This window comes from Nerophis lumbriciformis, linkage group LG33 (assembly GCF_033978685.3).
Source record: "Nerophis lumbriciformis linkage group LG33, RoL_Nlum_v2.1, whole genome shotgun sequence".
NCBI lineage: Eukaryota > Metazoa > Chordata > Actinopteri > Syngnathiformes > Syngnathidae > Nerophis > Nerophis lumbriciformis.
In genome coordinates this window covers 1,793,975-1,821,025 of record NC_084580.2, presented here as the reverse complement: position 1 = coordinate 1,821,025, position 27,051 = coordinate 1,793,975, and the positions used below count along the sequence as shown (strand labels likewise).

General features: G+C 40.3%; 1 protein-coding gene across 2 annotated transcripts in view; it reads right to left on the bottom strand.

Annotated features, from left to right (window-relative positions):
* Window positions 1-24,529, bottom strand: part of rnf122 (ring finger protein 122) — a 55,935-nt gene extending 31,406 nt beyond the window's left edge. Inside the window, exons 1-2 of one of the 2 annotated variants that reach the window (XM_061928309.1) lie at window positions 24,177-24,529; window positions 4,815-4,971 (exon numbers count right to left, since the gene is read on the bottom strand). In XM_061928309.1, coding sequence (XP_061784293.1) covers window positions 4,815-4,971; window positions 24,177-24,201 — 182 coding nt within the window. In that variant the 5' untranslated portion in view covers window positions 24,202-24,529. The remainder of the gene's footprint in view (window positions 1-4,814; window positions 4,972-24,176) is intronic. The other variant, XM_061928308.1, reaches the window with a different exon arrangement.
* Window positions 24,530-27,051: the final 2,522 nt, after the last annotated feature.

The window sequence follows — 27,051 nt, the reverse complement described above, 5'->3', positions numbered from 1 at the left end:
ATTTACACTCATTCACACTCATTCACACAAAAGGGTTGTTTCTTTCTGTTATTAATACTCTGGTTCCTACATTATATGTCAATATATATCAATACAGTCTGCAAGTGATACACACATGATTGTGCGTGCTGCTGGTCCACTAATAGTACTAACCTTTAACAGTTAATTTTACTAACTTTCATTAATTACTAGTTTCAATGTAACTGTTTTTATATTGTTTTATTTTCTTTTTTATTCAAGAAAATGTTTTTAATGTATTTATCTTATTTTGTTTTATAAATTTTTTTTAAAAGTACCTTATCTTCACCATACCTGGTTGTCCAAATTAGGCATAATAATGTGTTAATTCCACGACTGTATATATTGGTTGATATCGGTATCGGTTGATATCGGTATCGGTAATTAAAGAGTTGGACAATATCGGAATATCGGATATCGGCAAAAAGCCATTATCGGACATCCCTAATATATATATATATACACACACACACACACACACACACACACACACACACACACACACAGGTAAAAGCCAGTAAATTAGAATATTTTGAAAAACTTGATTTATTTCAGTAATTGCATTCAAAAGGTGTAACTTGTACATTATATTTATTCATTGCACACAGACTGATGCATTCAAATGTTTATTTCATTTAATTTTGATGATTTGAAGTGGCAACAAATGAAAATCCAAAATTCCGTGTGTCACAAAATTAGAATATTACTTAAGGCTAATACAAAAAAGGGATTTTTAGAAATGTTGGCCAACTGAAACGTATGAAAATGAAAAATATGAGCATGTACAATACTCAATACTTGGTTGGAGCTCCTTTTGCCTCAATTACTGCGTTAATGCGGCGTGGCATGGAGTCGATGAGTTTCTGGCACTGCTCAGGTGTTATGAGAGCCCAGGTTGCTCTGATAGTGGCCTTCAACTCTTCTGCGTTTTTGGGTCTGGCATTCTGCATCTTCCTTTTCACAATACCCCACAGATTTTCTATGGGGCTAAGGTCAGGGGAGTTGGCGGGCCAATTTAGAACAGAAATACCATGGTCCGTAAACCAGGCACGGGTAGATTTTGCGCTGTGTGCAGGCGCCAAGTCCTGTTGGAACTTGAAATCTCCATCTCCATAGAGCAGGTCAGCAGCAGGAAGCATGAAGTGCTCTAAAACTTGCTGGTAGACGGCTGCGTTGACCCTGGATCTCAGGAAACAGAGTGGACCGACACCAGCAGATGACATGGCGCCCCAAACCATCACTGATGGTGGAAACTTTACACTAGACTTCAGGCAACGTGGATCCTGTGCCTCTCCTGTCTTCCTCCAGACTCTGGGACCTCGATTTCCAAAGGAAATGCAAAATTTGCATGGTTGGGTGATGGTTTGGGGTGCCATGTCATCTGCTGGTGTCGGTCCACTCTGTTTCCTGAGATCCAGGGTCAACGCAGCCGTCTACCAGCAAGTTTTAGAGCACTTCATGCTTCCTGCTGCTGACCTGCTCTATGGAGATGGAGATTTCAAGTTCCAACAGGACTTGGCGCCTGCACACAGCGCAAAATCTACCCGTGCCTGGTTTACGGACCATGGTATTTCTGTTCTAAATTGGCCCGCCAACTCCCCTGACCTTAGCCCCATAGAAAATCTGTGGGGTATTGTGAAAAGGAAGATGCAGAATGCCAGACTCAAAAACGCAGAAGAGTTGAAGGCCACTATCAGAGCAACCTGGGCTCTCATAACACCTGAGCAGTGCCAGAAACTCATCGGCTCCATGCCACGCCGCATTAACGCAGTAATTGAGGCAAAAGGAGCTCCAACCAAGTATTGAGTATTGTACATGCTCATATTTTTCATTTTCATACTTTTCAGTTGGCCAACATTTCTAAAAATCCCTTTTTTGTATTAGCCTTAAGTAATATTCTAATTTTGTGACACACGGAATTTTGGATTTTCATTTGTTGCCACTTCAAATCATCAAAATTAAATGAAATAAACATTTGAATGCATCAGTCTGTGTGCAATGAATAAATATAATGTACAAGTTACACCTTTTGAATGCAATTACTGAAATAAATCAAGTTTTTCAAAATATTCTAATTTACTGGCTTTTACCTGTATATATATATATATATATATATATATATATATATATATATATGTATACACACACATATATCAGTGCATTATTGTGTGTGTGAATGGGTAAATGGCATGTATAATGTAAGCGCTTTGGGTATTGTTTCAGGTATATAGTGGTAAAGCGCTATATAAATACGTACCATTTACCATTTATATATACAATATATATTACATTATACTAATATGTAAATAATACAACAAAAAATATAAGCGCAAAACACAATTTAATCAAATAAATATACAGCATAATAATGAAAAAAAAGTTAAAACAATAAATACAAAAATGGCAATTTATTTACAGCTGTTAACATATATTTAATTAAATGCCACCCTTAAAGGGGAACATTATCACCAGACCTATGTAAGCGTCAATATATACCTTGATGTTGCAGAAAGAAGACCATATATTTTTTTAACCGATTTCCGAACTCTAAATGGGTGAATTTTGGCGAATTAAACGCCTTTCTAATATTCGCTCTCGGAGCGATGACGTCACAACGTGGCGTCACATCGGGAAGCAATCCGCCATTTTCTCAAACACCGAGTCAAATCAGCTCTGTTATTTTCCGTTTTTTCGACTGTTTTCCGTACCTTGGAGACATCATGCCTCGTCGGTGTGTTGTCGGAGGGTGTAACAACACCAACAGGGACGGATTCAAGTTGCACCAGTGGCCCAAAGATGCGAAAGTGGCAAGAAATTGGACGTTTGTTCCGCACACTTTACCGACGAAAGCTATGCTACGACAGAGATGGCAAGAATGTGTGGATATCCTGCGACACTCAAAGCAGATGCATTTCCAACGATAAAGTCAAAGAAATCTGCCGCCAGACCCCCATTGAATCTGCCGGAGTGTGTGAGCAATTCAGTGACAAAGGACCTCGGTAGCACGGCAAGCAATGGCGGCAGCTTGTTCCCGCAGACGAGCGAACTAAACCCCCTGGATGTCTTGGCTCACACCGTCCCTTATGCCACCGAAGATGATCAAGAGAAGAATATCGACGCTAGCTTCCCTGGCCTGCTGACATCAACTCCAAAACTGGACAGATCAGCTTTCAGGAAAAGAGAGCGGATGAGGGTATGTCTACAGAATATATTCATTGATGAAAATTGGGCTGTCTGCACTCTCAAAGTGCATGTTGTTGCCAAATGTATTTCATATGCTGTAAACCTAGTTCATAGTTGTTAGTTTCCTTCAATGCCAAACAAACACATACCAATCGATCGCCGAATTCGTCCTCGCTTTCTCCCGTGTCGCTGGCTGTCGTGTCGTTTTCGTCGGTTTCGCTTGCATACGGTTCAAACCGATATGGCTCAATAGCTTCAGTTTCTTCTTCAATTTCGTTTTCGCTACCTGCCTCCACACTACAACCATCCGTTTCAATACATTCGTAATCTGTTGAATCGCTTAAGCCGCTGAAATCCGAGTCTGAATCCGAGCTAATGTCGCTATAGCTTGCTGTTCTTTCCGCCATGTTTGTTTGTGTTGGCTTCACTATGTGACATCACAGGAAAATGGACGGGTGTTTATAACGATGGTTAAAATCAGGTACTTTGAAGCTTTTTTTAGGGATATTGCGTGATGGGTAAAATTTTGAAAAAAACTTAGAAAAATATAATAAGCCACTGAGGACTGATTTTTAATGGTTTTAACCATTCTGAAATTGTGATAATGTTCCCCTTTAATTTAGCCATATCAGCTAACATCCTTGTAAAAGCTGTTTTGTTCTACCCTTAAGAGAAACATAATCATCTTGTGTGACACCTTTCCTGTAACCAATTTGCCCTCCAAATAACTTTTCTCAAACTAAAAATATGGCCATTTAATATATGCATTAGAGTACACCCCGAATCCTGTGTGCTCCAATATGGGTGAAATGTTAAAAGAAGGGGCGATTCTAACATGGGGGAACTACATAAAGACTTCTTTTTGTCGTCGGGTCTCCCACCACAAACCCATCCAGGATGTGCCTGATTGGGAAGGAGCCTGTCGTAGTTGGGCAGGCAGGATGGGATAACAGGAAAGCTGCACCCCTTCCCCCTCCCATCGCCCCCCGACAAAGAGTGGCATTCATCGTTGCACATTCATCAGATGAATCAGTGTGGCTGTATAAATGAAGCTTCAGTCGCACTCCTACCCTGCACTACCTTCAGCATGTTAATGTGGACACAGGAAATGAGTCACTGCTTTTGACTCATGATTGCATGCTCTCAACATTGAGTTTTTTTTCAAAAAGGGGATTGACACACGCAATTGACCAGCAATTAAAGAAATGGGTATTTTTTTAGATGAAACAGTCAATAAAATAGCTAACGTATCTAAGATGTACAGTACCATATGCGTTTGTGAAAACAAGCTGCAGGTGTTCCACGATTGATGCAACCCCACTCCCCTGTTGCAAACACTGACATTGAGGCAGAAGGCTTCCCGTTGCTTCACATCCTGTCCTTCAAGCAAACACGTCACCTTTGCTTATTTGGGAGTATGAAGTCAACAGCAGGTCATTCACACTCCCTTTTATTTTATTTTATTTTTTTAAATAAATAAATTAATTAATTAATTAAAAAAAAAAAGTTTAATAATTATTATTATTTTATTTTTATTTTTTTCTCCACACTTTTCCCCCCAGTCTTGCCTCCCACACAGACACAAACATTTCATCGCCATCATGTGTTCTCACCTGATGAAGTAACAGCAAAAGATGAGGCTTAGGATGAAGACGAAGATGCCCGTGCCGAAGATGACCATGTAGATATTTAGGGGCAGGTCTTGGAAGGTGATGGGCGGCATGGCGCACGACTTGTTGGAGTAGTCCTGAATCAGACCACAGAAGCAGCCTACCAGAGGACACAAATGTACACACACACACACACATCTAAAGGTAAGTAGGCAAGTAGGCATACAACAACTTTATCTACCTCTGTAAGCACTTTAAAATCTCGGTTGAGTGACTCAGCTGTTGCTTTGAAAATCAGCAGTGCTTTTCATTACTATGAACTAGGGTTGTACTAATATTCGGTACTATACCGCCTCTGAAAAGTACCGGTCCGTCACCCCCCCACCCAAATGTGTGGTATCATCCAAAACTAATGTAAAGTATCAAACAACAGAAGAATAAGTGATTATTACATTTTACCAGAAGTGTAGATAGAACAAATTATTGTTACAGTATAATAATTATTGTTACCTGTGGTAATGCCACTATGATACAACATTTGTATAATCCCTCAACAAAGTAACAGTGAAACTCAATGTATTAATCAATTAATTGAGAACTGGGGGTGGAACATTGGCGTTGTTAGGCCTATTTTAGGGGGGCTCAAGCCCCCCTAAAATGTTCTTAAGCCCCCCTAAATAATTTGGTGTTAAAAAAAAAAAAAAAAGAAAATCTATTTTTTTATTTTATTTTATTTTTTTACAAATACATGCCGACATATTCATTATAAAGTGGCCCGGATATGAGTTTAAATAAATAATCATATAACCTCTCATTATTCACTCAGTTTCCCCTCACTTCATAGCGTAAGGTAGAGATCCCCTTTAGTGTGTCGTATCCAATCCATTCCACTTGTTCATATAGAAAATGCACACATCAATCAAAATCCAGTCCGCATTTTCTCTGCCACCTTTCTTGCAGTCCTTGGACTTGTTCATATAGAAAATGCCCACATCACTCAAAATCTAGTCCGCATTTTCTCTGCCACCTTGCTTGCGGTCCTTGGACTTGTTCATATAGAAAATGCCCACATCACTCAAAATCCAGTCCGCATTTTCTCTGCGACCTTGGTTGCAGTCTTGCAGGTGTTCGAAGCACATTAGCACAAAGCACTGCAGAACAAGAACCTTGTGTCTGCAATTGTAAATAACTTAGTTTTTAAGTTTTGTGTTTCTTGTAGAATCTTTATAAAATAATATACTGTACATTAGCCTATTGTTAAAATAATGAAAAAAACATCATTAAATATATTTGTTTTATTGTATTGTTACATTAATAACTGTTGTATTATTATAGGATGGCTTGTTAAACATTTCATAGGATTTTCAGAGGGTGGAAAAACCAAGACATTTAATATAAAATGTAAAATGAATAAATACATAAAAAGAAAAAAAAAATGGTTAAAAGCCATCGTCCCGGGGAGCATTTAATTTCGTCCCGTGCATTTTTTTTTACCGACAACGGGACTACGTTAATCTCAAGCCCTGGAAGTTACATTTTATTGTTTGCATTATTTGTTTCAGCATTGCACTTTGAAGATGGTCCCTCAGCTCTTTGACAGCTTTGGCTCTTTTTCAGATCAGCTAAGTCTTTCTTATTTACAGTATATATAAACGTTTCTCATTTCTATTCAGACTTCCATATATATTTAATTTCCTTAACGGCTTGCCATAATACATACATATACATATATATATATATATATATATATATATATATATATATATATATATTATATACAAGCCAAATTATCCCGATACAGATATTACTTTAATTCAAGTAATTAACTAATATTTCCAGGGCTTGAATTTACAACCATTTTAGTCACTTATGTGCCCAAAATGTAATCTGTGCAACTTCAAAATATTTGGGAACAAACAATTATTGTATTGTGAGCGAAAGTCGTGGCATTAGCCTCTATGTTGTGAATGAATAACATAGAGGCTAATGCCATGACTTTCATTGTGTTTCAGTGTATCTTGAAGGATCATGCAAGTCATTGTTTCTTGTTGATGCTGTAAACAAAATGTCACTGTGCAAACCCATGTTTGTTGTACTGAACACAGATTGAAAATAAACCGACTGAAATAATAATAATAATAAAAATGAATAATTTCTAAGTCTTTGTTAGCCGTTTGTGAAGTTTTGTGCACGTGCGCTACGTTCGCTCGCATCCTGTGCATCTCCTGGGGGCTAAGCCCCCCCTGCCCTTAAAAGCTAGTGACGCCCCTGGGGTGGGATTAAATAAATTATCTTCTTCCCACTCCCTTTCAGGCAAAACTGGACCATCATGCTTACATACTGTACATTACCTTTTGCATTGTATTAATTTATATTATTACGTGTTGTTAACTTTGTACTTTTTTTTTTAGGACATTGCCTGAAGTAAATGAATAAATGAAAAAATTAAATGAAACATGTTAAAAGAGAAAGTAAGCAGATATTAACAGTAAATGAACAAGTAGGGTAATAATTCATTTTCTGCAGTCAGACACATTTTAGAACTGTCCGCAATACTTTATTTACAATAAAGAAATCCATTATTGACGTTTACTAATCGAATTTATAATTGCGATGCATCTAAAAATCAATTATTTCCACCACCTCTAACCATAACCCTAACATGTAAGAATACCACCTATTTTTGATAAGCGATTTAGCTTCTATGTTACTTGAGGGTCAAAGGTCATGTGGCAAATGAGTAGGTTCTTTTGACTAAAGTGACTTAATCTTATCATTGTGTACGCTTCACCCCACGCCACACTCCCTCTAAGCGCACAACAGGGCATTGTTTTCAAGTCTTGACCTCTACAACTCCACAGCAGCCAGATGGTGTTTCTATTAAAGGCGTCCTCCTTTGTCTCATCATACTTTGATGAATAACTCCTGTGTGTTTGACCACCATAAGAGATCATCAACCCGGTTATCGCCAAGGTTACAGGAAGAGAGAGCTGCAGCAGGCTGCTGAAGACGGAGCAACAAACGGGGGCATTCATGGCTCCCGTTGAGGAACAAAAGTGATATGCCTGCTATTTCTGTGTCAACAATAATCACGGCAGAAGCACACTTGGTCAAACAGATTTTGGTTTTCAAATTGTTTTAACAGGGTTCAGACTACAGGATTTAAGTTCATATAATTTAGACATACATGCAGAGGCTGTATGGATCAACACATGCATGAATGATGTGTAGATAGATAAAAAAGAGAGACGATTGATATAATTTCACCATGGTGGACCATTTAGGAGAGCCATTTAAAGGAGTCATATTATGATTTTAGTTGTACACTTAAAACACTTCTGTCTGGTCTGTGTAACATGTAACGGTGGTCCTTAGGTCAAAATGTTGGATATATTATGTTATACAGACTGTTTTTACGCTGCTTTCTGACCATCTCTTCAGGATGTGCCATTTTGTGGGCGGTCTTCCATTTAAGTGGCTCCACTTCGACATAAAATAATTTAAATGAATGTATATGTATAAACATTCACTATACAAACATACATATATACATACAAATCACCAAAAATTATTCCCGGGCGCGGCCACCCTCACCTCTCAGGGGGTGATCAAGGGTGATGGATCAAATGCAGAGAATAATTTTGCCACACCTAGTGTGTGTGTGACAATCATTGGTGCTTTAACTTTTCTAACTTTAACATGTACATATGCATTCACTGTACAAACATACATATACACATAGTGTACATATACAAGTACATATACATACATACACTCATGCATATAATCAAGTTTCATCAAACATAAATTAACGTTGTTGCCTTAGGGGAAACTTGGTAGCACATGGCACACTGACAAAGTTTAACCTATTGTTGCTATAACAATCTACAAGGTTAATATAGCTGGCTTCTCTTTCTTCCCCTCCATTTATCTGGTTTCTTTTGTATTTCAAGTTATCATTACATACATGTATTGCTGCATTTGAACAATAGTATTGATGATAATAGAGGTAAATTATTGTTATCATTCATTATCAATAGTGCTATTGCTATTGGTATATGTATTGTTCCATTCGTAGTGTAATAATGTTCATTGTCATTTCTGTATTATTATTTATTTCACTAACTGCTTCTTTGCTATTACTTTTACCATCATATTTGTACATATCCTATTTGCTGATGTTGTTCTATTGTTGTTGTTGTTGTTATTGTTGTGTTTGCTATTGTTGTTTTTGTCTCTCTGTCTTATCCCACTCTTGTCCCCACAATTTCCCCCTCTGTCTTCCTTTTTTTCTCTTTCTATCCCCCCCGGCTGCACCAAATAATAATATAAATACATTTAATAAAGGGCAGCACGGTGGAAGAGAGGTTAGTGTGTCTGCCTCACAATACGAAGGTCCTGAGTAGTCCTGGGTTCAATCCCGGGCTCGGGATCTTTCTGTGTGGAGTTTGCATGTTCTCCCTGTGACTGCGTGGGTTCCCTCCGGGTACATATTGTATCATTATGCCTCGTTATATTTGAGCTCATTTAATTTCCTTTACTTATGTCCTCTGAGTATTTAATTTATATTTGCATGTCTCATGAACACATTATCTGTATGTAATATTGGCTGCATTTCTGATAGTTGTGTGCCATGTTGTTCCAGACCACAGCAAACGTTACCCAGCTTACAAAGAATGTAATAAACCCATTGGAAGAAGACAGCCTGTCGTTTCCTTTAACTTGGACACACACATCTATACCTTTAGTCATTCTGAGCCAGTAATTTCCAGAAGTTATTGCACCCTCTGAGAAGCCTCCATTTTACTAATGAATTCCAATGTTGCAAAAATGTGTAGAATAAAAATGAAAATACAACATTTCTGTCAACGAAAATTTGCGTCAGCCTTTGATAGTAGGCTAATATAGACACTTACATCATGTGTTGCCTTCATTATAACATTTCTATAAGTCTTTTCATTTTTGCGGCTCCAGACAGATTTTTTATTTTTTTTGGTCCAGTATAACTCTTTAAACATTTTGGCTTGCCGACCCCTGAGGTAGACCGACATAGACAGGCGGGTGAATGCAAAGACAGATAACTCAAAAAAGACTGACTAAGATGTCAATCTTTACCAATCTCATTTCTCTATACCAGTTATTGTTTCCTCTGGGCTCACTTTTTCTATCGTAATTCTTTTTCCCCGCCCACAAAAGTAACACGTTGACATTTTCGCGTGACATTTATCTCCCACCTTGCAGTTTAAAATTGAAGCCTGAGACAATCGATAGCGGGCTCCTCGCCGCTCCACTCTGTCTGAATGAGCACTGATGCTCTATTAATCAGACTCATCAACGGCGTGGCGGTCAAGTTGCGGCCCGGAATGACTTGATTATCGGGCACACGCAGGGCAGGGGTGGGTTGGGTTTGATCACCACTAGCAACGGTGTGCGCGCATGCAAATAAACACAGTCTTTGCCTGTGTGTTCAGTAGAACGACGTCGAGCTGATGACACCTGTAAAGCTACTGCACACGTAGTAAATCTGGGTCATTTCCATTAAGATGTACTGCATGTTCATTCTATCACCAATGTGTGAATGCATGAGTGCACACATTTTATTCCTCCTCCACCTTTGCATGCACCGAGCGCTAAACTGTATGAGTGCCGTGGTGGAGCTCTGCAGGGCCACTGACCTATATTTTGCCATACTCGGGAGGCGCTGCCATAAATGCATAACAAATTCAATTGTATCTCATTTTTAGGCTGGGAGACAGTTTTGCCTGCTGCACCAATTATGTTAGGAAAGCCCCTCTGTGATTTGATAGCAGCTGCTGGTGGGGGTTTTGTCCTATTTACACACATAGCTGCTGCTTGCACTAACCACAGAACTTTACATCAAATATTCAACAGTTCACATGCGGAAGAAGACGAAGGAGGAAAAGGAAGGGAATCACTGAAGCCTGCTGCAGCTGCTATGGTTTTCTACAAAAAAGGAGGTTGAGGCCAACATGACTGTGTTGTCATAAACATAACTAGTGCTGCAGCTATCAAATATTTTAGTAATCAAGTATTCTATCGAATATCCCGATCGATTAATTGAATAAATTATATTTTTACTTATTTTTTTATTTTTTTTTGTCCTGTCCAGCTTCTCAGGCAAATCATATAGTTGATGTAGATGCCCATATCGGCTGTACAAATTTACTTTACAAAAGAGAATTGTGGGATACTTCTCTTGATGCCTTATTTGTATTTTGACTTTATTTAATGGATTTATATTATTATTTGGTGCAGCCGGCCCGGAGCAATATTTTTGCTTAACTAAGGTTTAATTATACATGTTAAGATGTGCCCTCAATTATTGCGTTTGGCCTAATTGTCTTTTATTTCCTAAACGCCTGTTTTCATTATTGAAGGCTGACACGCACAGCTGAAATGTGTCCGTGGTTGATTGTGCCAATTTGTGTGTACTAATAAAAACAGGTGTGCTTACGTATGTGCTGTGTGGTGTGACCGCATAAACCAAGTTCTTGTCTCTCGTGCGTCTTTGATGATTATTATAGGGTGCCGTTTAAATGGTAGTTTCTCCACGCAAATCCGCTGAGCTGTTTTCAACGTGCCAACAATACATAAACAATATAAACAGACAAACCCCTTAATAATGACAACAACAGTTTTATATTTTAAGAATGCAATACAGTTCGTTGCATTTAGAGATTATCGGCCGATAAATGCATTAAAATGTAATATCGGAAATTATCGGTATCGATTTTTTATTATCGGTATCGTTTTTTTTCTTTGTTTTTTTTATTAAATCAACATAAAAAACACAAGATACACTTATAATTAGTGCACCAACCCAAAAAACCTCCCTCCCCCATTTACACTCATTCACACAAAGGGGTTGTTTCTTTCTGTTATTAATATTCTGGTTCCTACATTATATATCAATATATATCAATACAGTCTGCAAGGGATACAGTCCGTAAGCACACATGATTGTGCGTGCTGCTGGTCCACTAATAGTACTAACCTTTATCAGTTATTTGACTAATTTTCATTATGTACTAGTTTCTATGTAACTGTTTTTATATTGTTTTACTTTCTTTTTTATTCAAGAAAATGTTTTTAATTTATTTATCTTATTTTATTTTATTAATTTTTTTTTAAAAGTACCTTATCTTCACCATACCTGGTTGTCCAAATTAGGCATAATAATGTGTTAATTCCACGACTGTATATATCGGTTGATATCGGTATCGGTAATTTAAGAGTTGGACAATATCGGAATATCGGATATCGGCAAAAAGCCATTATCGGACATCCCTAGTTGCATTCTTTGCATGCAAAATAGTAATCAATGTTCATTTTGCCATCATAACATGTTGGAGATGAAAACATATATAAAATTAGTTTAAAATTAATATTCCCTGAGAAAGTTAATAAAACTATATTCTTAGTATCAAAAAATAAAACAATAAGAACAGTTTTCATTATATCAAACATAAACAGTGGATTAGGTAGTGCCTTTAATTCTGCATTTGAAATGTGCAACCAGTGGTGAGTCACCACCAAGCAAAAGCCGCGCATGCTCAGAAAAGTAGCGTCAGATTTACCGCAAGCTATCCAAGCAGCATGTAGTTGCATGACTTGAACAACCCGAATAAGTTTGTACGACTACTTTCGCGTGATTAATAATGAAAGGCTAATTGAACACAACAGCTCGAACAGCGTTGTTAGTTTTCAACACCTTTTGGCAGCAATTGATGACTTGGCGGGAGTGAGAGAACACATCCTGGTTATCATAATGAACAACATTTATTTTACTAACATAACTTTTGTGTTTACGTTTGATAATAGATGACTTACCTCACCTCTGGACGTCCTTCAATCGGATGCTTTCTCGACAGGTGCTACAGCATCGAACTTGTGCTATTGTGGTATGCGAGCGCCACTTCGCAATGTTTGCACACTACTGCGTTCAAGCAACTATTGTCGCTTCTTAATTCCCTCGTTTTGCTATGGCTCTTGTCCACTGCTTTCTGCGCCGTCTGCCATTGCGAGTTATGTCGGCGAAAAAGTTTACTAAACTCAAGCGTATTTAAAAGAGCGGTGTTGTGCAGTGCAGGGGGCGTATGATCTGTGACGCAAACACGCTGTGCAATACCTAAACAGTCCGTGCTAAACGTGAACTTTGACTACTAAACGAGGCAAAATGCCGTAAAAAAAAACTAAAAAAAAAAAACTTAACGACGCCTTGAGGCAGCAAAAGTTCCTTGACTATATTTTGTAATCGAATTACTCGAGGAATCGTTTCAGCTCTAAACATAACACCGTCATAAATAGTGCCGCTCTGCATTAAGGGGCATGGGTGGGAGTTCTGCACCACATCCAACAGATGATGCTGTTTTTTATTTATTTTTTACATGGGACAAGCGGTAGCAAAATGGATGGATGGATGGACATTATAATTTTTACAGAGCATTTCATCAAAAGCACAATTATTTTATAAAGATAAACTTCCATCCATCCATCCCCTTCAGGGTCACGGGGTGTGCTGGAGCCTATTTCAGCTGCATTCGGGCGGAAGGCGGTGTACATCCTGGACAAGTCGCCACCTCATCGCAGGGCCAACACAGATAGACAGACAACATTCACACTCACATTCACACACGAGGGCCAATTTAGTGTTGCCAATCAACCTATCCCCAGGTGCATGTCTTTGGAGGTGGGAGGAAGCCGGAGTACCCGGAGGGAACCCACGCAGTCACGGGGAGAACATGCAAACTCCACACAGAAAGATCCCGAGCCCGGGGTTGAACTCACAACTACTCAGGACCTTTGTATTGTGAGGCAGATGCACTAACCCCTCTTCCACCGTGATGCCCATAGATAAACTTGTCTAGGGCTATTTTCCAAAATAATTTACACAACAATTATTTTCTAAATAGGGCAGCACAGTAGTACAGGGGTTAGTGCGTGTGCCTCACAATGAGATGTTCCTGGGTTCAAGCCCTGAGTTCGGGGTCTTTCTGTGTGGAGTTTGCATGTTCTCCCCGTGACTGCATTGGGGTACTTCGGCTTCTTCCCACCTCCGAAGACATGCACCTGGGTTGATTAGCAACACTAAATGGGCCTTAGTGTGTGCATGTTGTCTGTTTATCTGTGTTGGCCCTGCCATGAGGTGGCGACTTGTCCAGGGTGTACACCGCCTTTCGCCCGGATGCAGATGGAATAGGCTCCAGCCACCCCGGTAGAAAATGGATGGATGGATGGATGGATATTGTCTAAACAGTTGACATTCTGCTTCACAATTTTACAGTACAGGTTGGAATTCATGTTTACCCTCAAAGAACCGTAGCTCCCCTAGTAGCGGCAGCAATCATACTACCAGTGACGTGCGGTGAGGTTGATGGCTGGTGAGGCACTGACTTCATCACAGTCAGATTTACAAACATATGAACCCTAAAGAGTATCTTATTCACCATTTGATTGGCAGCAGTTAACGAGTTATGTTTAAAAGCTCATACCAGCATTCTTCCCTGCTTGGCACTCAGCATCAAGGGTTGGAATTGGGGGTTAAATCACCAAAAATGATTCCCGGGGGCGGTGCCACTGCTGCCCACTGCTCCCCTCACCTCCCAGGGGGTGAACAAGAGGATGGGTCAAATGCAGAGGACAAATTTCATCATACCTAGTGTGTGTGACAATCATTGGTACTTTAACTTAACTTTAACTTTACACATACAAACTGTAGCACACAAAAAAGCACATTTAATAAAAAAAAATTTATTATGGTCTTACCTTTACTTATAAATGAAGTCCATGCGCCGCTCCTTTTGAACAAAAGCATCGATAACTTGCTTATAGAAGTCTTCCTTATCTTTCTTCAGTTTTAAAAGTCTCTCTGTCTCGATGGTGATCTTCCTCTAATTATTACCTCCTGCTTCGATTGAAAGTGCAGTTTAGAAAACTGTTTTATTTTAGATATGTAATCCTCCATGTTAAAAGGCCAGGCGAGAGGAAAAAATAAACAATCGCTGCTAACTGTTGCTGCTTGTTGTCACTTCTTCTGCAGCCGAGTAGTCGCAAGAGTGATCTCTGGGATCACTAGCACCCTCTACCACCAGGAGGCGGGATTACTGCGAGCCTCACCCAGTGCGTCTTCGCAGCCGTTTTATGATTGCTCAGCACAAGAAATACGTTACACACATACAGTTGTTGACAAAATACACTGTACATTATATACCTCAGCTAACTAAACTATGGAAATGTATAATAGAATTCATATAGCAATATGGTCTCACTGCACAGGAGGCCAGCAGTTAGCTGAGTCATTGCGCAATCCATGGTGAGGCTCAACTGGCTGGTGACTCACCGCAAGTCTCTTCTCAGTATTTGAACGGCAAATGTGAAAATTCAGCGATTTTGAATAAAAATAATTTAAAACTGGTGAAGTTAAATGGAAAATAACTTTATAGTATAATCACTCGATACATATAACAATTTAATTAATTTTTTTTCTTTCCATGATGGCACGTGAGGCCCCGCCTCACCTGCCTCCCCTGACTGCACGTCACTGCATGCTACTATTGTGTGATGCCAGATATTGAGATAATAAAATATGTGGGTTTACTCATTTTCTGTGGATAGTGCAATAAAATTGTTTTATAATTTATAATTTTATTGCGTGTTTTTGTATATCTTGTGTTTAGTTAACCACGGACTGCAGATGGAAATGAGCTATTTAGCTACAGTATAATCTGGTGCAGAACATATATGTCTTTGAGCTTAATGTCTGTGTGCATTGTCCCTTCAAATAAAGACTAAACTATAATCTGTACACTGACAAATTTAAAAAATACTGTACATACAGTTTACTTTGGATAGTATTATCCCTTGCCAAGGCATACATACTGTTATAAGAACGTTTGCTACTCACACAGTACAGTATACTACATAATACAATATTAATAATAAACTCCTTGACTGTTAATTCTTATAGAGGTCTTTTTAATGACTGGTCCTTAGCTTGTGTATGACATGCCAATTTGTGTTTCATATTTAATACAGAGAAATATTTCAGCTGCAGAATGAATGTGTCTAATACAAGTGTCACAGTGGTGTTTTTGGCTGAGGTGGCAAATGGCACTGTTTTTCTTTCTAATATGTACAATAAGATGCATTGAATACAGAATAAAAAAGACATTAAAATAGTATGTATAAATTAAGTAGTCTCATCCTTGTTTTTTTCGAGATTTCCTTGCCTGCCTGATAAGTTATTTTAGGAATTGGCACTGTATAAATGTAACTGACAACATTTTCTCCATCAGATTTTCTCTTCGTTTTCTGTTGATGAAACTGTTATCTACCTGGCTAAAATGTAAGTATTAGCAAAGTTTTCTTGCAAATCAAAAATCATTTGACTCGTTTATATGGAGATTTTCATTGGCCAGGGCAGCCATTAAAAGGAAGCCCTTTGAATTCTTCCTAGCAACAAGTAAAAAAGGTTGAGCAGGAACAAGAAGTGGAAACATTTTGTTTATTCAACAACTATCTAACTTGCTAAAATTTGAGTTAATTAGTCAAGTTTTATGGGTAAGTGCAAATTATTTGACTTGTTTATGCAACATGTTTTATGGTCCAAAAGGGTCGTTACGGTGTAACTTCTTATAGACAAAAATGAGCAGGAACAAGAACAAGAACAAGAAAAATTCAGTTTATCTACCCAACTAGCAGACTAACTAGCAGACTGAAATTTAAAGTGGCGAAGTGTACTATTTACTCGCTAATGCAACATTTTTTATTTGCCAAGGGGCCCGTTAAAATGGAGTCCTTTAAATTGTACCTAGCGACAAGTAGAAAAAATTGAGCAGAAACAAGAATAGGAACACTTTTGTTGATTCAACAACAATCTATCTAGCTAACATTTTAGTTAATTAGTCAAGTTTTTGGGTAATTACAAATTATTTGACTTGCTTATGCAACATTTTTTATTGGCTAAGACGACGGTGGAAAATACAAATAGACAAAGATGAGCAGGAACAAGAACAGAAACAATTTTGTTGGCTACCTAGCAGGCTAAAATTTTAAATGGGGAAGTGTACCATTTACCCGCTAATGCAACGTTTTTCATTTGCTAAGGAGTTTGTTACAATGGAGTGCTTTGAATTCTGCCAAGCAACAAATAAGACAAAGCTGAGCAGTAACAAGAAAATTAACAATTTTGTTGATTCAACAACTATCTATTGAGCTAAAATGTTAGTTAATTAGTCAATTTTTATGGTTAATTACAAATTATTTGAGCATTATTTGATGCAACTTTTTTTATTGGCAAGGAGGGCCGTTACGGTGGAAACTACAAGTAGACAAAGATAAGCAGGAACAGGAACAGGAACGGTCCGTGTACCTTCCGTTCATTCTATTTCCGATTCTTAAATGCAAATCAAAAAACAAATTTCGGGCCATCTTTTCTATTTTCATTTCTGAAACAAAAGTCGGACAACTGTTTAATGACACTTTTTTTAAAACGACAATAGGACTCCTGCTGAACAAAGATGTTACCGTCATGCTAAAAACATGCTAAACGCATAGGAAAAGCTAAAATACTACTTCCGGTTCAATTTGTCATCACACAGATAAACAAGCATTTTTGCATTTTGGATGAACATACATTTGATTTTTGTGTTTATCTGTAAAAATAAAACTCCATAAAAGGAAAACAGCACAACATTTTATTTTATGGCAATGTTTTAATCAAAATTAACCCTTTTTTGTTTGTTTTAAAATCTGCCATTTATAATAAAAAAAAAAAAACGGCCCTAATTTTGTTTTTTGACTTGTGTTTAAGAATTGGAAATAGAATGAACGGAAGGTATACGGACCAGGAACAACTATGATGATCTAATAGCTAGAAAACGGGCTAAAATTGAAAATAGGAAAGCGTACTATTTACTTGCTAATGCAACGGTTTTTTTTATTTGCCATGGGGCCCGTTAAAATGGAGCCCTTTGAATTCTGCCTAGCAACAAGTACACAAAGATGAGCAAGAGCAAGAAAAGGAACCACCCTAACAGCTATATAGCCAGCTCACATTTTAGTTCACTTGTGAAGTTTCACAGGGAATCACGCATTTCTTTTTTTTTTGCTTTTTGTACAATTTATGGAATTTAGTAGTTTTCTTGTTTTGGTTGTTGTACCCCACCATTGTACCAACATCATTCCTATTTTAAAAAATTGAAATTAGGAATGCTTACTATTTACTTGCTAATGCAACGTTTTTTTATTTGCCAGGGGGCCCGTTAAAATGGAGACCTTTAAATTCTACCGAGCGCCAAGTAGACAAAATTGAGCAGGAACAATTTTGTTGATTCAACAACAATCTATCTCGCTAAAATTTGAGTTAAGTACCGTATTTTTCGGACTATAAGTCGCAGTATTTTCATAGTTTGGCCGGGCTCAAGTGCGACTTATATATGTTTTTTTCCTTCTTTATTATGCATTTTCGTCAGATGCGACTTATACTCCGGTGCAACTTATACTCCGGTGCGACTTATACTCCGAAAAATACGGTAGTCACGTTTTTGGGTAATTAAAAATTATTTGACTTGCATAGGCAACATTTTTTATTGGCTAAGAGGGCCATTACGGTGGAAAATACAAATAGACAAATATGGGCAGGAACAAGAACAGAAACTATTTTGTTGACTATCTAGCAGGCAAAAAATTTAGATGGGGAAGTGTACCATTTACCCGCCAACGCAACGTTTTTCATTTGCCAAGTATCTCGCTACAATGGAGTCAGTTGAATTCTGACAGAGCTGAGCAGTAACAAGAAAATGAACGATTTTGTTTATTACACAACTATCTATTGAGCTAAAATGTTGGTTAATTAGTCAATTATAATGGTTAATTATAAATTATTTGAGCATTATTTGATGCAACATTTTTTATTGGCAAGGAGGGCCATTACGGTGGAAACTACAAGTAGACAAAGATAAGCAGGAACAGGAACAATTATGATGATCTAATCGCTAAAAAGCGGGCTAAATTTATTTTTATTTTTTTTTTTGTGTGTGTGTTGTGTATGTATGTGTTTGTGTATATGTGGGCTTATGTATATGTGTGTGGGTGTATTAATGTGTATATATGTGTGGATGTGTATGTTTATATGTATATGCATGCGTGTGTATATGTGTGTATGTGTATGTATATGTATATGCATATATGTATGTGTGTATGTATGTGTATATGAATGTGTAGGTGTGTGCATGGGTGTGGATGTCCGGTGGCTCAATTGGCCTGGCTGTGGATGAGTTGGGGTAGGTGGGTTGGTGGCCTCGGTGGTAGCCGGGGGTGTGCGTTGTTGTGGTTTACGGGGTCGGTCGCTTTTTTGTTTTGGTTTCGGCGGCCGCGGGTGTTTACGCTGCGGACGGGCGGTGGTGGTGATGGTTGCTGCGGTGATACCAGCGGTTGGCATCGCTGTGTTGGGTTGGAGTGGTTGGGGGACTGTGGCTGGTGTCTGTGCGCTTGTGGGGTTGTGGGGCTGGCTGGCGTTGGCTTGCCGGCTGGTTTGGGGGCTGGCGGGCGGACGGGATGCATTGGCTTCTTGCCCCGTTGGGGGGCTCCTTCCCCTGGCCGGGACTCGTATGGGCACGTTGCTGTGTGGATGGCCGGGATGCGGTGTTTGCATTGGGCGTGGGGGCTGTGCGGTTTCTCTGCGTTTGGTTGCCGGTATGGGCTCTGCAGGGTTGGGTTGGGGCGGGCGGGGGCTGGCTTTGTTTGGCGGGGGGAGGGGCTCGCGTGGCGTCACGTTAAAGTGGTCTGGTGTGGGTCACGGGCTGTGGCGGGGGGTGGCGGCCTCCTGGCCGTAGTTCCTGGTTGTCGGCCGCGTGGACTGGGGGGATGTCTGGGCCCTCTACTCCTCCTACTTATAGCGCACACAGTCACACATATATAGGACTTTGGGGATTGTCCTGCGGGGAGGCATGGCGGGGGGTTGAGGATGCCTCCAATGGGGCTCCAGTCCTCCTGTCTTGTCCCCTGCTCGTCCATCCCTCAATCTTAGCTGCATATTAGACACTTAGGATTTGGGGGGCTTGGTTTGGTTGGGACCCACCATGACCTTGATGTCCCCCAATTTTAATCGCATTATTAGTTCCCACAAGCATACATATCTCACTCACGCTACAGTACACACATCAATAGGGACTGGAGGTCGGCTGTAACGGCTGACCTCCTAATTTTAACTACACAGTAGACACTCTGGGGGCCTTGTACACATGCATGGGGGGTTTGGGGTTCGGCGCACCCCTCATTGCCTCGTCGGCCGGCGGGGACTGCGGTCTGGTGGCCTGCCAGGCTTTTATTCATTTATTATTGTTATATATTTTTTTTTATTTTTAATGTATTTATTATTTTTATTTTTATTATTTACTTATTTTTATTTTATTTTATTTTTTAAATTTTATTTTTTATTTTATTTTATTTTTTTATTTTTTATTTTTTTAATCTTATTATTTATTTGTGTGTGGCGTCGCGCGGGTCTCACTTCCTGTTGGATGGGGTCCGTGCCCGTGTGGCCCGACCTTGCGCTGTGGGGTCTCTGTTGGTGACTTGGTGTGGTGGCGGCGCAGCCCCCGTGTCTGGTCTGGATGCTGTGTCTCGGTTGTTTGGGCGGTGGTGTGTTTGTGCGGGTTTGGGTTGGGGTGGGGGGCCTTTTGGTTGGGGGGGTTGTTGGTGTCTCTTGTTTGCGTGTTGGCGTTCGGGCTGACCGGCGGGCTGGCGCCGGCTGGTCTCCGTGGCCCTGGTGGCGTGTGGTTGCTGGTCGCAGTTTTTTTTTGATCGCTTTGATTTGATTGGCTGGTGCTGGCTGTCTGGGGTTATTGCGGCTGCTGTTTCTGCTGCCGTTTGTTTGTGGTGTGGGCGCCCGTGGCTGCTGGGTCTGGTGCAGGGGTGTGGCTGATGTTGTGACTGGTGGCAGCGCGCGCGCGTGATGGCTGTCGGGGCTGACGAATATGTGTGTGTATGTATGTATGTTTATATATGTGTATGTGTACATATGTGTATGTATATGTGTACATATGTGTATGTATATGTATGTATGTGTATGTGTGGGTATGTATACGTGTATGTGTGTATGTGTATGTATATATGTATGTATGTATGTATATTTCTGGGGGTACGCTCTGGGCCTGCCTGTCAGACGGGGGTCGACGCCTCAGGCTACTGCATCCGAACTGCGTGTCTGGAGCTCCTGGGTCCCGCTGTCCATCCCTTCCGGGTGCCCGTCTTGGTTGGGGCCTGTTGGGCCTAGTCCCTGCGTCTATTGTGGTAGCTTGGTGCTGCAAGGTATTCCGAGGTGCTGCGAGTCGGCCAGTTGCTGGGGTAGTGACCTTGTTTGTCAGCATGTCTGTGATCTTCTTTTAATTCTTTTTTTTTTTAATTAATTTATTTATTTATTTATTTTTTAATATATTTTATTAATATTATTTTTTAATTTTCCCCTCCCTCAGGGGGGGGGCTCGGCGGGGCGGTTGCTGGTTGTTCCATCTCCATCGTTGGGGTCCCTGCGGGTGGGGTGGGTGGTTCCCGTGGCCCTGTGCCTGGGTGGTCCTGCGGCGGCCGGTTTGGGTGGGGTGGCCGGGGGATGGCCTCGCCGCGCTCTCTGGGGGTGGGGGGTGGGCTCGTGTGGGCCCGGTTGCCGGTGGGGCGGGGGCGGTCTTCCCGTCCGGTTGCGGGGAGTCTCTGGGTCCCTCGGGCGGGGCGTCTCGCCTTTCTGCCCGTGTGGGGTGTGGTCTCTCGCTGGCTTGGGGTCTGGCTGTCCCCTGCTTTTCTCGTGCCCTGTCCTCTGCCGGGTGCGTCTGTCTGCGGCCTGCTGCTGGCCCTTGTGGGCGGTACGGTGGGTCGGGCTCTGGGGTTCCTGTCGCTGGCCGGCTTGGCTGCGTGGGGGCGGTGGTCCCTGGTTCCCTGGGCACCACGCCTCCTGTTTGTGGGTTGGGCTCTCGGGGGTGATGGGGCCGTGCTCTGGCTCCCACGCACTCTGGGAGTCGAATGTATTGTACATGCAAATTCACATATGCTCACATACGTACATAGGTACCTACGCTCCCACATACATACACAAATACAGTACATATTTACCTACCTAATGTTCGTACATCCACACGCACATTCAATATACAAACATACACATACACATACTGTACATATACATTCACTGTACAAACACATATACACATTCTGTACATATACATTCATTGTACAAACACATATACACATTCTGTACATATACAAGTACATATGCATACTTACACTCATGCACATAATCACGTTTCATCAAACATATATTAACGTTGTTGCCCTAGGGTAAACTGGGTGTAACACATGGCACACTGACAAAGCTTAACCTATTGTGACTATAACAATCTACAAGGTTAATGTAGGTTGCTTCTCTTTCTCCCCCTCCATTTTTCTGCATTCTTTCGTATCTCAAGTTATCATTACGTATATGTATTGTTGCATTTAAACAACTGTATTGTTGATAATAAAGGTAAATTATTGGTATTGTTCATTATCAATAGCGCTATTTCTATTGGTATTTGTATTGATCCATTTGTAGTGTAATAATGCTCATTGTCATTTCTGTATTATTTTTTATTTTTCGCTAACTGCTTATTTGCTATTACTTTTACCATCATATTTGTACATGTCATATTTGCTGATGTTGCTCTATTGTTGTTGTTGTTGTTTGCTGTTGTTGTTTTTGTCTCTCTGTCTAATCCCCCTCTTGTCCCCACAATTTCCCCCTCTGTCTTCTTTTTTTTTCTCTTTCTATCCCCTCCTGCTCCGGCCCGGCTGCACTAAATGATAATATAAATACATTTAATAAAGTCAAATACAAATAAGGCAACAAGAGAAGTATCCTACCCTTCTCTTTTGTAAAGTAAATCTGAACAGCCGACATGGGCATCTACATCAACTATATGATTTGCCTGAGAAGCTGGACAGGACAAAAAAAAAAATAAATAAAAAAATAAAAATAAAAAAAAAAGCGGGCTAAAATTGAAAATAGGAAAGCTTACTATTTACCCGCCAACGCAACGTTTTTCATTTGCCAAGTATCTCGTTACAATGGAGTCAGTTGAATTCTGACAGAGCTGAGCAGTAACAAGAAAATGAACGATTTTGTTTATTCAACAACTATCTATTGAGCTAAAATGTTAGTTAATTAGTCAATTATAATCCATCCATCCATTTTCTACCGCTTAATCCGTTCGGGGTCGCTGGGGGCGCTGGAGCCTATCTCAGCTACAATCGGGCGGAAGGCAGGGTGCACCCTGGACAAGTCGCCACCTCATCACAGGGCCAACACAGATAGTAAGACAACATTCACACTCACATTCACACACTAGGGCCAATTTAGTGTTGCCAATCAACCTATCCCCAGGTGCATGTCTTTGGAGGTGGGAGGAAGCCGGAGTACCCGGAGGGAACCCACGCAGTCACGGGGCGAACATGCAAACTCCACACAGAAAGATCCCGAGCCCGGGATTGAACCCAGGACTGGTCCTTTATAATGGTTAATTATAAATTATTTGAGCATTATTTCATGCAACATTTTTTATTGGCAAGGAGGGCCATTACGGTGGAAACTACAAGTAGACAAAGATAAACAGGAACAATTATAATGATCTAATTGCTAAAAAGCAGGCTAATATTGAAACTAGGAAAGCTTACTATTTACTTGCTAATGCAACGTTTTGGTTTTTTATTTGCCATGGGGCCTGTAAAAATGGAGCCCTTTGAATTCTGCCTAGCAACAAGTACACAAAGATGAGCAAGAACAAGAAAAGGAACCACCCTAACAGCTATATAGCCAGATCACATTTTAGTTCACTTGTGAAGTTTCACAGGGAATCATGCATTTATTTATTTTTTTGCTTTTTGTACAATTTATGACATTTGGTTGTTTTCTCATTTTGGATGTTGCACCCCACCATTTTACCAATATATAACCACCAGTGCTCCTTCATATGGGATAAAACAGAATGTCATGCCTTCATACCATTTCTCAACAAAACAAAAGAGGCCTTGATCAGCACAAAGGGAGTAAATTGTTCTGGCCCAAAACAGCAGCAGTAGCATGAGCAAGGAGACATGCTACACCCCAAAAAAGGCGAAAATAAAGTAATCCATCATCTTGTATCACCATTATCAGCACTGTAACAGGGCTCATTTGAATCTAGCATGTATGGAACATACTGTAGATAATGGGGCTATGCTGTCACATGCAATATTTTTCACATGCAATAAACATTCCATGCATTGCAACCATGCATAATACAATGTAAGAGTACAGTTGTTAAAAAGAATGATTCTTACCGTTGCACAGCTGAAAGGGTTGCATCAATGCATCGGGGCGGGGGGAAGTCTTCCTTGCAGGGTCCGACTCTTGTTTGCAAACAAGCTGGTGGTTGACCTCAAGAAAGTGGCCAGATGGGGGAACTCGAAGCTAGACGGTCAAAATGAGGTCAGCATCGCACGTAGCCGATGCGGAAGGCGGATACAACGATCCACGCGTGGATACAAAAACAAGCAGGCTGTTGTCCTGCTCGCTCGTGTTACTCGTCATCACGGACTGGCGAGTACAGCAGCATCTGTGGGAGAGAAGACAAAGTGGAACGCTGCCTTTATAGTCCCGCCCACGCAAACCGTGGTGACGTGCGTGGGGACCAATGGGCACGTCGTCTGGAGGCAATGAGGCATCATTGGGCATTCTCTCATCTTTTCTTGGTTGTCAATCATTTTTTCACAATATTGATTATTTCCTCTTTTGTCACACCTTCGAGGAACATCGAGTTGGGATTGTTAAGGTGTTTGAGCTTAATGGAGTTCTTTATGCGTGCACATGAACGACACTTTCATCGAGTCCGATCATCAACGTTCTCTCTCCGAGGATTCTTTTATTATTCTTCTTCTTCTTGAACATAACACACAACTGCACCAGAGCGCCCCAAGTGGGGAATATGCGCTATAACAGCCAACCTCCACAACAAGCCACACAGTAGGGATGGGCGATACCACATTTTTAGGATTCGATACGATACCGATACTTTTTCTTGCATTTTCATCGATACCGATACCGATACCGATACCATTAATTTCTTATTGGCAATTTTTGTCAGTCAAAAATATTATTACTATTGTTATTATTTAAGACAAATCACAAGACAAAAACAGACCATTTATACCACATTTATTATGGTCAATATATAATAAAAGTACAATTAAAATAAATAACATAAATATGTAAAATAAATTAAATATAAACAAAAATATACACATTTTCACTACCTGGATACACTTGGCTTTTTTGCAGACTTTCGTGCAGGGTCTTCTGCCGGGCTGCGGGTGGCGGTGCAGGTTCTTTCACAGCAGCGTGAGCCTGTCTTTTTACTAGCTCACTGTGGCTCTCAGGGTGTGTGGTCTTCATATGTTTAAATAAATTGCTAGTGTTACTGCTGTGTGGCACTTGTTTGTCACACAGTTCGCACCGTGCCGTGGTTTTGTCTACTGGTGAAAAATAACACCACACCACGCTTCGTTTCTTGTCTGCCATTATCGCGTCTCTGGCTTTTCCATTCCTCCGGCTCCCGCATCCGTGGCCGTGCTGACCTCGTGGCCTGGCTGCATCGCTGTCGGCTGGCTGTGTGTGTGTTGCACGTTGACGACGCTCATTCGCTGTCTCCTGTGACGTGACTGGTCCAGCTTTATACTCTGCCAGGTACAGGGGTGTCCCAGCACATAGTAAGTTATAAGTAAGTAATCAAAAACATCTGAAAGTGATGCTTGCACCCCCCACACGCCGTTTTTTGGTTTATATCGATACTTTTTTCAGAAAAGTGATGCCAAATGAGTAGCGTGTGAGTATCGATATATCGATACCACAGGATCGATACGCACATCCCTACCACACAGAGTAAGAGCGCAGATCAATCTTAACACCCCCACTCGCTATTAGCTCACTGTGTTAAACTCATTTGTAAATAACATTTCAAGAACATCCCTCACCATCCTGTTTTGCCAAACATATTCTGTGAAAAACATTTCAACTTCTGTTTAGTAGCTGGTTTTGTCAGGATATCAGCAACCATTTGTTCTGTAGGGCAATATTCCAGTAATACCCTACCAGTAGCAACAATGTCTCTTATGAAGTGGTATTTCACATCAATGTGTTTGCATCTTTGTCTGTTAACAGGATTTTTAGTGAGTGCAATCGTACCTTGGTTATCTTCGTACACTTTTGTTTTAACATATTGATATTTATCAAGTCCTTTTAGTAGCTGTTCAATGTAAAGACACTCCTGTATAGCTGAAGCTAACGAAATGTACTCTGCTTCACAGGTAGAAAGAGCTACTGTTGGTTGTTTTCTTGTCTTCCATGAAATGAATGAACTGTCTTCACACAAAGTTGCACAATAGCCTGATGTGCTACGTCTGTCTGTTTCATTTGATGCCCAACTTGCATCACAGTAAACTGTCAGACCGAGTCTTTCAGTTACATTCTTCTTGAAGTTAAGTCCTTGTTCTGATGTACCTTTTAGGTATCTGAATACATGTTTCACTGTATTCCAATGTTCCATAGTAGGTTCATTAAAGTGTTGGGATAGTTTACTCACAACAAAGCTTATGTCAGGTCGAGTGCATGTTGATAAGTAAATTAAACTTCCCACTGCTTCTCTGTACTGTCTTGGTTGTTTCAACTTTTCAGCATTTTCTGCGTAATCAAGTTTTGGTTCACAAGGAGTTTCTCTTGGTTTACAATTTTCCATATCAAACCTTTGTAAAACCTTTTTCACATATCTCTCTTGTGACATTTTGACTAGTCCATTTGTTTGTTCAAAGTCTATTTTGAGTGCATAAACCCACTTTGCCTTTAAAGCTCGCTTACCTGGTGGTAAGTCAGTCAACTGGAATGTGTCATTTTCCACTAGTGAGTTCATCTCCTCATCCATGGCGTTTTTCCAGTGCATTGACTTGGATGATAACACGGCTTCCTGATAAGTTTCTGGAATGTCACAAACTGCTCGATAACAGAAATCAACGCATGTTTGTAATCTGTCCAATGAATCATCAGTCTCAAAATCTTGTAAATAAGCTGGCTTTTGTTTTATCCTGAATGGATTCTTTCTGATTTCTGTTTCGGCATTTGCCGCTGACTGTTCCACATCTTCCTGCTCATTTAAATCCTCAGTTC